This window comes from Pygocentrus nattereri, chromosome 7, assembly GCF_015220715.1.
Source record: "Pygocentrus nattereri isolate fPygNat1 chromosome 7, fPygNat1.pri, whole genome shotgun sequence".
Classification (NCBI taxonomy): Eukaryota; Metazoa; Chordata; class Actinopteri; order Characiformes; family Serrasalmidae; genus Pygocentrus; species Pygocentrus nattereri.
In genome coordinates this window covers 46,567,968-46,581,501 of record NC_051217.1, presented here as the reverse complement: position 1 = coordinate 46,581,501, position 13,534 = coordinate 46,567,968, and the positions used below count along the sequence as shown (strand labels likewise).

Here is a 13,534-nt window from a genome sequence, read left to right as displayed (position 1 = left end):
CTCTGCCTACCTGTGTGAAGATAATCGAATCGTAAGTGGCTCTGGGTAAGAGCGTCAGCCAAATGCTGGAAATGTAAACTCCTCCCTCAGTGTGAGGCTCATCTGCGCAAAACTCAATGCCAAACTGTTCATATGTGTAATTATTATGTGAACTGCTTTATACTAGATGTTTAATATTTAATATTTAATATTTAATTTAATATTTATCACAGTCACCGCCACTTTACTGTATTCATAGGAGCCTAAATCTCGTGTACATATTACAAATTTCTCTTTATCCTAAATTATTAAAGTGTTTATTCTTTTACATAAATGGCTGCAACTGTAACAACTGCAATTTCCCTCTGGGATCAATAAAGGATTCTGACTCTGATTCTGACTCTGATTCTGACTCTGATGCTGATTCTGACTCTGATTCTGACTCCGATTCTGACTCTGACTCCGATTCTGACTCTGATTCTGACTCCGATTCTGACTCTGACTCTGACTCTGAATATTGCAATATTCCGATGTACAGTAATAAGCTCTGGAATAAAACTATGAACGTGCTGCTCGGAGTCCGAGTGCGCCGTGAGTGTGAGGGAGGTAACAGATGAGCTGCAGGTTCTCGGGGACAGAACACTGATAGAGAATCCGCCAGGCTGTCCAGGATGTGTGTGAGCGCAGATCTGCTGGAGGTGACAGGGTGACAAACTATGCGGAAAAACAGACGGACTACAGTCTGAAACCGGAGAACTACAGACTGAAACTACACGGTCAGCGGAGCTGATGAGGCGGTCACTCGGTGTAAGAGCACGGAGACTCGGAGGCTCAGTGACCGCGCTGTGGTTGGGCTCCAGAAGGGACTTTTATTTTGACACGGCTGGGCTGGTTACTGTGGCTCCGGCGCCTCAGCGCTCAGTGTAGCCGTACCCGCAGCAGGAGCAGCGAGCTGTGGCTTTGCCCCGGAGCGGAGGGCTCGGTAACGGCTCTGGCTGGAGGATGAAGCGGGACGCGGGACCGTGAGGGAGCGGAGAGATGATGGAGGCGAACGACGGCAAGGTGAGGATTACCGGGGGGGATTAGCTGCGGTGCTAACGCCAAGGCTAAGGCTAACGCCGCAGCTCGGCTACAGCTAACGCGGCTAACGGCAGCCGTTCACACTGCCATCAAACTGTCACCACAAATTCCCGAACACACCCCGCTTATCCGGGCGCCGCGGTGCCGCCGGTAAAGGCGCGATACCGGTGGTGAGGTTCCGTGTCGGCGGGGCGCTGAGCGGAGCCGATACACAGCACAACACCCGGCTAGTCGCTGGACAGGAACACGGCGCGGCGGAGCGGCTGCACGGACTGTAGGCTGTGGTTCTGCTTAGAACCACGGGTTCTGTATGGAGCCTTTGGGGTGTTCAAATGGTTCTTCAGATTGATACAGAACGTGTTCGGTTCTATGTGGTACCAGAAAGGGTTCTACAGTCATATTTACGGTGTGAGTATTTTTGTGCCATACATTTGAAAAGCTTCTGCTTAGAACCACGGGTTCTGTATGGAACCATTGGTGTGTTTTGAGTGGTTCTTCGGATTGATACAGAGCCTGTTTGGTTCTATGTGGCACCAGAAAGGGTTCTACAGTCATATTTACGGTGTATTTTTGTGCCATACGTTTGAAAAGGTTCTGTATAGAACCATAAACTGCACATACACCAAACTCAATCTGAAGAACCGTTTCACCATGCGGATGTTTCTAGGCATGACTCATGGTTCTAAGTGGAACTTATATTCCTCTTTTTTTTACGGTTTTTAGGCACGTAGACCTGCGTCCAGTGGTGAGTGAGCTGTTAGTGCTGGGCTGTTTACTGAGACGCGCTCTCATTAGTAAGCAGTGCACTGTGTGGTTTTTGGGACACAGCCGAAGAGACTCCGCTATAAATATGAGGTTCTGTTGACACCAGTTAAAGGGGAACCACAGCACACATATAGACACTTTATTCACCATCCAGAACCCCCAGAGAACCCACACGAGTCTTCTGAGCTTATCTGGAATGCTGATGATGGAAAACAGTGGGAAATCTGGAATAATGAGTTTTCTTTGGGGACTATTTTGCCGCACAGCGCCCTGCATGTCTCCCTCCACCATGAATGGAGTTGAAGTTCTCTAAACTCTCATAAAACAGCGTCTCAGTCACCAGGCAGTGAATTCAGAACCAGCTCATGTAGGAACTTTCTGTAGGAGCTTTTAGAGGGACGTCTGGTTCCCATCACCACCACTGTGAACGGTTCTGACTCGGTAAGATTATCTAGAACGGAGCGTTTCACACTGAACCGGGCCACGTTTTTAAAAAACACCATCAAAAATTATTCAGCGAATTGTTCGAGCTTGACATTTCGCACACTGAGCTAAATCCAGTTCAACAGGACGAATTATGCAAATCAGACATGCAGTTCAAAGGTGTTTTTTAAGTAGTGATGATGTCCAACATGCGCTCATTTATCCTGATAAGGTCTGAAACGCTCCGTTCTAGATAAACTTCCCGAGTCAGAGCTGTGCACAGTGGTGGTGATGGGAACCAGACGTCCCTCTAAAAGCTCCTTTATCCTGATAAGGATAAATGTCGTCATATCACCCGTCCTGAAAAACTGTGCATGAGTGCAGTGCTCAGTATTCAGTGTTCCACACGCTGCTGTTAAAGTGCTGACGTCTAGCATAATGTGGCGGAACCTATTAGGGCTGGTCAGTTAAACAATACCTGTGACCATTGTGATAAACTTTGTCACGGTACAATATCGTGAATATCGTCAGCGTTTGTGTACACTTAATGAAAGATGGTTCTTTAGTGAAGAAAACGGTTCTATGTGGAACCACGAGCACTCGGAACCCTTTGCATGCTTTCTGGGTTGACATGGTTCTTCAGGTTGGTGGAGAATGTGTTGCATATGGTCCCATGTAGCACCGAGAAAGGGCTCTGTTATTGTTACGATGTCGAGCTCACATAGAACGCGTTCTCCATCAATCTGACGAACAGTTTCACCAGCAGAGGACCAGTGTAGAACCCCTTGTCTTTGCTAAAGAACCCTTGAAGAGCCGAGGTTTTTTAAGAGTGTGGTTCTTTTCTCTGTTTCAGCTGGTCAGATATGAATGTTGTGGTGTCGTGAGGTGTCGTGAGGTGTCGTGAGGTGTCGTGAGGTGTCGTGAGGTGTCGTGAGGTGTCGTGAGGTGTCGTGAGGTGTCGCGAGGTGTCGCGAGGTGTCGCGAAGTGTCCTGAGATGTCGTGAGGTATCGTGAGGTGTCGTGAGGTGTCGTGAGGTGTCGTGAGGTGTCGTGAGGTATCGTGAGGTGTCGTGAGGTATCGTGAGGTGTCGTGAGGTATCGTGAGGTATCGTGAGGTGTCGTGAGGTATCGTGAGGTGTCGTGAGGTATCGTGAGGTGTCGTGAGGTGTCGTGAGGTGTCGTGAGGTATCGTGAGGTATCGTGAGGTGTCGCGAAGTGTCGTGAGGTGTCGTGAGGTGTCGTGAGGTGTCGTGAGGTATCGTGAGGTGTCGTGAGGTGTCGTGAGGTGTCGTGAGGTGTCGTGAGGTATCGTGAGGTGTCGCGAAGTGTCCTGAGATGTCGTGAGGTGTCGTGAGGTGTCGTGAGGTGTCGTGAGGTGTCGTGAGATGTCGTGAGGTGTCGTGAGGTGTCGTGAGGTGTCGTGAGATGTCGTGAGATGTCGTGAGATGTCGTGAGGTGTCGTGAGGTGTCGTGAGGTGTCGTGAGATGTCGTGAGGTATCGTGAGGTATCGTGAGATGTCGTGAGGTATCGTGAGGTGTCGTGAGGTGTCGTGAGGTGTCGTGATACTATAATTTTTGCCGGCGTATCACCGAGGCGGTCGGTATCGCCCAGCCCTAATTACGTCGCTGAAATATCCACGTTTTATTCGCTTTACTGCTTTTATACCTCCAGAACGTTAATCTGGGCTTCACCGTGGGCTGCAGGTCTAGGCGGGAGGTGAAACCGAGGTCTGATCTGCAGACGGTGGTTCCGGATGGTCTGGTCGAGGTGAAACTCCTGACCTGTGGCATCTCTGACATTTGTGTTTTGGCTGCTGCCCGTTCAGTCACACCGCAGAGCGACGGCGCTGGTTTTACTGCATTCCGACCGCATTCCTCTCGTGCTTCTCCCTCTGTGCCGTAACACCGACCACATCACTTTCTCATAAGCGCTCCGGTCTCCTTCGCCAGTTCCTCGTGTTTCCGTCCAGAGACGTGAGTTAAGAGCCGCTGACAAAAAAAGACGCAGGACACAGTCCAGACTAGGGCCGCTTGATTATGGCAATAATCAGAATCAGGGTCAGTTTTGGTCAATACTGTGAAGATCATTGAACAAAATTACCCGCTGACTTTGGCGTGACGTCCCACTCTTAATCCATAGGGTTTAATATGATGTCGGCCCACCCTTTGCAGCTATAACAGCTTCAACTCTTCTGGGAAGGCTTTCCACAAGGGTTAGGAGTGTTTATGGGAATTTCTGACCGTTCTTCCAGAAGCACATTTGTGAGGTCAGACACTGATGTTGGACGAGAAGGTCTGGCTCACAGTCTCCGCTCTAATTCATCCCAAAGGTGTTCTGTGGGGTTGAGGTCAGGACTCTGTGCAGGCCAGTCAAGTTCTTCCACACCAAACTGGCTCATCCACGTCTTTATGGACCTGCTTTGTGCAGTGGTGCTCAGTCATGTTGGAGCAGGAAGGGGCCGTCCCCAAACTGTTCCCACAAAGTTGGGAGCAGGAAATTGTCCAGAATCTCTTGGTGCTGAAGCTTTAAGAGTTCCTTTCACTGGAACTAAGGGGCCGAGCCCAACTCCTGAAAAACTGATGGCGGTCATGGCACCATGCTGGAATTCACTGAGCTCCTGAGAGCGACCCATTCTTTCACTAATGTCTGTAGAAGCAGTCTGCAGGCCGAGGGGCTCGGCTTTATACACCTGTGGCCATGGAAGTGACTGGAACACCTGATTTCAGTGATCTGCATGGGGGAGTGAAGACTTTTGGCAGCATGTATGTTGTAAAGCCTGGTCCGTGTCCCACACTGTTTAGCAGCATCATGTATTGCTGTGCTGTACAGGCCCCTTAAAGTTTTATACGTATTTTAAAGGCATTTAAACTTTCCCTGTTACCCTGTTGACCTCATTCAGCCTGACAATGAAGCCTTTATTTCCCACAAGTGACAAAGTTGAGGAGAGAAAAGAGCTGAAAAGACAAAAGGCTGCTTCTTCACCCCCCCCCAACACCCCCCCCCCCCCAACACATCCAGCATCCAACATCATACATCACACATCACCCCACTGCCCTTCACATCTGTACCACACACACACACACACACTCACACACACACACACACACTGCTGCCTCTGTGATGTAAATCTCTGACCTCACGGTGATTCAATTCGATTGCAGTTCTATAGAAAATGATTCACTGAATCATGATTTTGTCTCAATTTTGATTTGAATCAGTTCATTTCTACTTGAACGATTCAGAATTGTTTAAAAATCCACTAAACACACAAATATAGCTGGAGCAGCTGTGTACAATCAACTGGATGCAGTAAGATCTACATTCCCAGCATGTTCACCTTCATGACTGCAGCAATTCAATAAAACCCAAACAAATATTTCACTTTAAAGTATAAAATGAGGACCGCACACCTAATTCACTAGTGTTAATGAACTAATGAATCGATTCATTTATGATTGTTTAGGAGGTAATTGAGATTTAATGTTGTTGTGATTCTTTAAGAGTCACTTTAGCAAGTTGATCCAGTTGCGATTCTTTCGGAAACAGTGCAGCTCAGTTACAGTTCTCTAGGAAAAGATTCAGTAGTGTGAGGCGGTCATGATTCTTAAAGATTCACCGGTTCAGTTTAAGTATGTTTCATTAGGAAAAGATTCACTGATTCAATTGAATTATGATGCTTTAGAACACATTTTTGCAACTTGATTTTCTTTTGATTCTTTGAGCATTAATTCAGAGGTTTGATTGTAGTTACAACTGCTTAACAGTCAGTTCAGTAATTTGATTCAGTTATGATTCTTTAAGAGTCAGCAGTTCAGTTACAGTGTGATTCTTTAGGAAGAGATTTTAATTCTTTAATTCTGATTCTTTAAGCAAAAGATTCATTGATTTGATTCAGCTGTATTTCTTTAGGAAAAGATTTGTGTGCGTGTGTGCGTGTGTGCGTGTGTGCGTGCGTGTGTGCGTGCGTGTGTGCGTGCGTGTGTGCGTGCGCGTGTGTGTGTGTGTGTGTGTGCGTGTGTGTGTGTGAGACAGGTGGCTCTGTTCCAGCTCTGATCTCACTCTCCTTGTGTAATTAGCTTATCTGCTGTTCTTTCTTCAGGCTGATCCTGAACTGCGACTATTTTAACACGACTCAGAGCTCAGAGGAGTCGGTGGAGCTGGAACTGAGCTCATTTAGACCACCAGAGCCCTGCGTTTCTCCCTCAGTTCGTTTTTCATCAGTATGCTTAAAGGGGAATTCCACCAATGAATTCAACTCAGTGTTTCAGGTGTGATCAGAGGTTCAGAGGGTTTGGTGTGAAACGGTTCAGACGTCTTTACAGTGGTGGTGATGGGAACCAGGCGTCGCCATGACTACAACACAGATATAGACACTTTATTTACCATCCAGAACCACCAGAGAACCTACACGAGTCTTCTGAGCTTATATGGAATGTTGATGATGGAAAACAGTGGAAAATCTGGAATAATGAGTTTTCTTTGGGGACTTTTTTTTTTTTTCTTCTCCTTTCTCTGCCGAGCTGGTCAGCTGCCCATCCTGTGCGCCTGATGCTGTTGCCTCTACTGCCTTGATTGGTGCCGCTGCTCACCAGCCTTCTGGACCGGTTTGACCACCACTGAGCTTCTTGCTGTACAGCGCTGTGCAGTCCTCACCCTCAGATCTTCTCTTTCCCCACTTTACTATAAAACTTCATACTAATAATGTTTGCTATCCGGTGTCGACCGTAGGAGGACGGGTTCCCCTTCTGAGTCTTGGTTCCTCTCAAGGTTTCTTCCTCTTTTAGGGAGTTTTTCCTTGCCACCGTCGCCGCTGGCAACGCTCATGGGGGCTCGGACCCGGAGTTTCTCTCTTCTTTTCTCTTCTCTCTGTAACACTGATTGTTCTGTAAAGCTGCTTTGTGACAACACCTGTTGTAAAAAGCGCTATAGAAATAAATTTTGCTTGCTTGCTTGCTACTATTTTGCCGCACAGCGCCCTGCATGTCTCCCTCCACCATGAATGGAGTTGAAGTTCTCTAAACTCTCATAAAACAGCGTCTCAGTCATCAGGCAGTGAATTCAGAACCAGTTCATGTAGGAACTTTCTGTAGGAGCTTTTAGAGGGACGTCTGGTTCCCATCACCACCACTGTGAGGAGCTTTTAGAGGGACGTCTGGTTCCCATCACCACCACTGTGTTTCACACCAAACGACTAAACAACTTCACATCTTAACCATTAAATTAGGCAGGAATGTAGAAAAATGGGTGGAGTTCCCCTGTTAAGCTGTGCTTATGTTGTACAGTGTCAGTGTGATTATGAGGTTCTGGAGGGTTCTGGGGTTTCTTTAGATGCTCTGAGATGTTCCTGCTGCAGCAGTTCAGTCCTCATTTCTTTACAGTACAGAACACAGCACTGACAGTGAGTGAGGTGGTCAGTGATGGGGTGATGGAGAGACTCGGCCCACCGTCCACTGCTGAACAATGACCATCTGTCCACTCACACACACAGAGACACACACACACAAACAGAGACACACTCACTCTGTCCATTCACAGCCACACTGGAGGAACTAACACTTGACCTTTGACCTTCATGCATTCTCAAATCTCATCTTTTCTTTCTGCTCCAGTTTACACACACACACACACACACACACACACACACGGGAAGTGTGTGTGGGGTGGCGGGCATGTGCAGTGAGACAGTGAGGCTTTCTGTGTCTCTCGCCCACTTTCAGGCCTGCAGACCTGCATCTCTCTCTCTCTCTCTCTCTCTCTCTCTCTCTCTCTCTCTCTCTCTCTCTCTCTCTCTCTCTCTCTCTCGCTGTCTCTCTTTCTATCTCTATCTCTTTCTCTCGCTCTCTCTCTCGCTCTGTCTCTCTCTCTCTCCCCTCTCGCTCCTTCGCTCTCTCTCTCGCTCTCTCGCTCTCTCTCTCTCTCGCTCTCTCGCTCTCTCGCTCTCTTGCTCTCTCGCTCTCTCGCTCTCTCTCTCTCTCTCTCTCTCTCTCTCTCTCCCCCCTCTCGCTCCTTCGCTCTCTTGCTCTCTCTCTCTTGCTCTCTCTCTCTCTCTCTCTCTCTCGCTCTGTCTCTCTCTCTCATTTTATTGTGGTCAGTGACTCTATGCCCTCAGGGGCACAGAGTGGGCGTGGCCTCTGAGTTTCAAGGTGTTCAGAGTTGAACTGCGGTTCTTCTGTTCTGTGCTGTATTAGTGAGTTCTCGGTATCAGTTCTCAGTATCAGGGTGGCTCTCTGAGTGGAAGCAGGCACTGAATCTTCTTACTATTGGTTACTATTCTTTTGCCCCGCCCACCGGTGCACAGTGATGTCATTGAAGTCATACAGTGATGTGGAGGTGAGACTGAAGTCATGACACTTAGATGGAAGATTCCAGGAAAACGAGGACCTTTAAATGATGGACGGCGATCAGATCAGACTGACCAGGAACACGAGGGAACGTGGTGAACTAGGTTGGTTTTAATTTCAGGTTGACTTTAAGGGCTTGTAGAGTTTACCGTGTATCTCTGCGTCAGTAGAGCTGCTCTTGTTAAGTCTTGAGATGTACCAGATGTTCCAGAAGGTTCTGTTGACTTTGACACCAGAAAAGTCAGAAAAATACGACTTTACCTTTCAGATTATCGGTTGGATCCTTATCAGTATGAATATCGTAACGTGCGCTTATCTTACAGGCCCTACACTGTTAAAGATGCTTCTTCAAAGGTTCTTTAGTAAAGAAAATGGTTCTACATAGAACCATGAACACTCAAAGAACCATTGGCATGCTTAAATCTGGTTCTTCAGATTGAAGGAGAATGTGATGCGTATGGATATATGGCACCAAAAAGGGTTCGATGTGAAGATTGCAAAAATAGAAGAACCCTTTTTGGTGCTATATAGAACATTCTCCATCAATCTGAAGAACCGTTTCACGCTTTAATGATGCAAGTGGTTCTTTGAGTGTTTGTGGTGCCGTGTAGAACCACTGGATTTGCTATAGAACCCTTGTGTGTGGTGTGCAGTAATCGTTTAATGTAAGTTGAAAGTGCTGCTAGACTGTAAAGGGTTAAACAATGACTGCTGCTGGTTGGCCGAGCTGTTCCAGGTGAGAGCTGGTCTTACCTGTGCAGGTATCTGCGGGTGTCTGTGTAATTGTGTAATGATCTCCGGCTCGTATCTCTCTGGCTGCAGGTCCAGCTGGCCTTCCTTGTTGTAGATGATCCTGTCATATCAGGTTCTGGAATTACACCATTACCAAAAAAATCGGGACGCTGTTAAAACAGAATGCAGTGATGTGCAAATCACTTAAACCCCATAATTATTTGAAAATAATACAATGACAACAAATCAAACCCTAAAGTTTTATTGTTTATTTCCATTTTAAATTTGATGGCAGTAACATGATCCAAGAAGTCGGGACGGAGGCCTGTTTATCACTTTACATCAGGTCTTATTTTAACGGCGCTCTAAGCGTTTTGGAGCTGAGGAGACCAACTGATGTAGTTTTGAAAGTCAAATGTTTTCCCATTCGTACTTGATGTAGGTTCTCAGCTGCTCAACATTTCAGGGTCTCATTTGTCGTATTTTTGGTTTCATAATGTGCCAAATTATTTTAATATGGAGCAGTGCTGCTGTAATACATGCAGAATGTGGTTTGACATCGTCTTGCTGAAATAATCAAGGCCTTCCCTGAAAAAGACGTCGTCTGGACGGCAGCAGATGTTGATAAAACATGTTTATATCATTCAGCTTTAATGGAGCCTTCACAGATGAGCACGTCACCCAGGCCATGAGCACTAATGCCCCCTAAACCATCATGAATACTGGCTTTAGAACTGAGCACTGATAACAAGCTGAGTGGTCTTCAGCCCGGAGGACACAGTGTCCATGATTTCCTAAAGAATTTCAAATGTTGAGTCGTCGGACCGCCGGACACTTTTCCACTTCCCCTCAGTCCATTTTAAATGAGCTCAGGCCCAGAGAAGGTGGCAGCGTTTCTGGATCCTGTTTATATTTGGGTTCTTCTTTGTGTTTTAGAGTTTAACAGCGTTTGTGGATGCAGTGATGAACTGTGTTCACAGTCAGTGGTTTTCAGAAGTGTTTCTGAGCCCATGCAGTGATTTCACTACAGAATCATGTCTGTTTTTAATGCAGTGCTGCCTGAGGGCCCAAAGATCACGGCCAGCAGATACTGGTGTTCAGCCTCGTCCCTCACAGACAGAGATTTCTCCAGATTCTCTGAGTCTTTAATGATATTCTGCACCGTAGACGATGAAAAGCAGAAGCTCTTTGCTGTTTTATGTTGAGGAACGTTCTTCTTGAGTTGTTGCTCTATTTGATGGTCCAGTCTTTCACAGAGTGGTGACCCCTCCTCCTCTTTACTTCTGAAAGACTCCGCCTCTCTGAGCTGCTCTTTATACCCAGTCATGTTACTGACCTGCTGCCAATCAACCACCAGGTGTTTTTATTGATTAATTTATTTTTATTATGAACGTTGCACAACTTTACCAGCCTTTTGTTGCCCCGTCCCAACTTTTTGGGAACCTGTTGCTGCCATCAGATTTAAAGTGGGCATACATGAAATTTCCCAGTGTTCACATCGCAGGAGATAAAGGCGCACAGGTCACTCTAATCATGTAATGATTGGTTACTGGTCTGGGGAAGGGTCAGCAATGCTGCCAGTGTTTTCTGCGCTCTTGAAGAACATGGTTCTTTAAGGGTTCTTTAGTGTAGAAAATTGTTCTGTATGAATCCACGAACACTCAAAGAACCCTTTGCAGAAGTAATAATTAATGATGTTCTCTGCATCATGAAATGGTCCTTCAGGTTGCTGGAGGAAGTAAGTTTATCAGGTTTGGTATCAACGTAGTAACTCGCTGTTATTCAGCTAAAGGCTATTTTTAAAAGGATTTCTGGATATTGGCTTGAGAATTTGTCTGAGATGCCCATAAGGGTCGGGTGATATTGCAAAAATATCACGATACTTGCAGATGTTTTCATCCATCCATTTTCTAAGCCGCTTCTCCGTCAGGGTCGCGGGGGGATGCTGGAGCCCACAGATGTTTTCATGATAAATGAAATGTATCGCAGTATTTAGGATTTCTGAGGTTTGGTAAGTTGGAACTGACGCAATGGCATAAGAACCCTGTACTGCGACGTCTGCAAGGCCAGGTTTGCCGGATAGACAGGACCACTCGATGAACTGTACCATGAGCTTGGCCCGGGTTCAGGTGCTCACGATGTGCTGAGAAGAGTGTCGTATCTCAATAATGATCTTTTTTTATCGTTTTTCATCATCGTTGTGATAAATACGTCCCAATGTAAAACATGTATCCTGATATTTTGACAGACAGAGTTTTGTCGTGTCCCGTGTAAATATTGCTGTGACAGTTTTTGCTGGGCCCAGTCCCATTTCGCCCCTCGCCCCTTCCACTGAGCCCTGAGTGCTTTGTTCTGAGCGTTCTCGTCTGTTGGGTGGGGTGTCCTGATTTTAGTTGAGATAGAGGGGTGGGGTGAAGTGTTGGGGCTACGAGACCCTCCAAACAGAGAGATAAGAGAAAAAGAGAAAAACGGGCGAGACGGAGGACAAGAGACCAGAGAAACCCACAAACGTCAGAATTTTCTGTTGAAAATCACGATAAACCACCTGTTTTATCTCAGTTTAATGTGGTTTCAGTTCATTTTGGTCGTTTTTCCTCATAACAAGCATAAAAAATCTCTAATAACATGCTAATGACTCATTAGCTAGCAAGATAACTTTCCCGTTCCACCTTAAATAGTCCAGCAGTTCTGACGCCTGAAGCGCCAGAATGTAACTGCTGCTCCATTTAAGGTGGAACGGGAAAATTCTGGAGAATCTCTGACTTCAGCTTCATATCACTGAAGAATTAGGGGGGGTGATAATAAATAACTGCCCCCCTCATTGAAGGCGTATGATCCCTAAATGTAACTAAAGCCCAGCAGTGAGGAGCTGAACTTTCCCCTCCTCTGCTGTCCCTGCAGACGGGCAGGGTTGCCTACAGGGCGGCGCTAGTAGCTGTTAATAAAGTGATGCTCTTTTATTAGAGGGTCATCCCTGGGTCATTTATAGCCCTTTGATGTCCTTCCTGTGTCAACACACTGGTGATGAGTGTTTTTCTTGCTGCTCATGGTGTGTGTGTGTGTGTGTGTGTGTGTGTGTGTGTGTGTGTGTGTGTGTGTGTGTGTGTGTGTGTCTCGCAGGATATGAAGTTGTCGGCTGAGGTTGAGCCGTTTATTCCCCAGAAGAAAGGAGTGGACTCCAGCCTGCTGAGCATGAGTGTGTGTGGAGAGGGTGGCGGGGGGGCGGAGCCGACTCCGATCCCATCATACCTCATCACCTGTTATCCCTTCGTACAGGAGAACCAACCCAACAGGTACACACACACACACACACTCACACACTCTTCCATTCTGGAAGACCAGTATCGGAGCTGATCCGGTCATATTTTACTCGGTCAGAACCGTCTGCGTATTTCGTGGTGTCTCTGGCCCGTCTGTACCGGCGGTGTGAGCTCAGTGCGGTGCGGTTAAAGCCCCTCGTGCGCTTGTGGCCGCTGCTGCACTAAACCGGTCGTCCAGTTTTCATGGGAGTGTGAGACAATCGGAAAAGAACGAGCCGCTCAGGCTGAGCTCACGTACGCTTAACGGCACTTGCCTCCCAGTTAACAGTCTTGGGCTGTTCTGAGTGTTTTTGATTTTACGTTTATATACTACATTAAAAACGTTTATTATGCCAACATTTTTTGCCATGTTATATGTTATAGATTCACAGTGCTGACAATATTAAGATTAATGAGTTACTTTTATGCACATAAATGTCTTTTATATTAAATTTGCAATGCTCTCTTGGCCTTTCAGCATCAAACCACACTAGCACAGCGTTTGAAGTCAGCGCTGTGGACGAAAGTAGACGTCAGCGCTTAACTGATTTAGTTTTTATGCCTTTGCGTCGTGAGTCGGCCGCGTGACTCAGTGACTCACGAGGGTTAAAGCACATAAAGTGTGAGTGGTAATGGTTGGGCGGGCAGTCTGACCATCCTAGGGCCCAAATAATTTGACTTCCTGAGTATTCATTTCTTATAAATATCAAAAATTTGAGGTTAGTAATATCAACATTTTTGAGGTTGGGGAACTGGCCCTGTGACCGAATGGTCACCAGTTTGATCCCAAGAGCCGACAGTCCATGACTGACGTGCCCTTGAGCAAGACACCTGACCCCCAACTGCTCCCCGGGCGCTGTGGATTGGGCTGCCCACCGCTCCGGGCGAGTGTGCTCACTGCCCCCTAGTGTGTG

General features: G+C 46.8%; 1 protein-coding gene across 3 annotated transcripts in view; it reads left to right on the top strand.

Moving 5' to 3' along the window:
- Window positions 1-474: 474 nt before the first annotated feature.
- The window catches only part of secisbp2l (SECIS binding protein 2-like), a 51,156-nt gene continuing 38,096 nt past the window's right edge, over window positions 475-13,534 (top strand). For 2 of the 3 annotated variants that reach the window (XM_017686842.2, XM_017686843.2), the window contains exons 1-2: window positions 475-1,041; window positions 12,442-12,614. In XM_017686842.2, the coding sequence (XP_017542331.2) occupies window positions 1,018-1,041; window positions 12,442-12,614 (197 nt within the window). In that variant the 5' untranslated portion in view covers window positions 475-1,017. The remainder of the gene's footprint in view (window positions 1,042-12,441; window positions 12,615-13,534) is intronic. The other variant, XM_017686841.2, reaches the window with a different exon arrangement.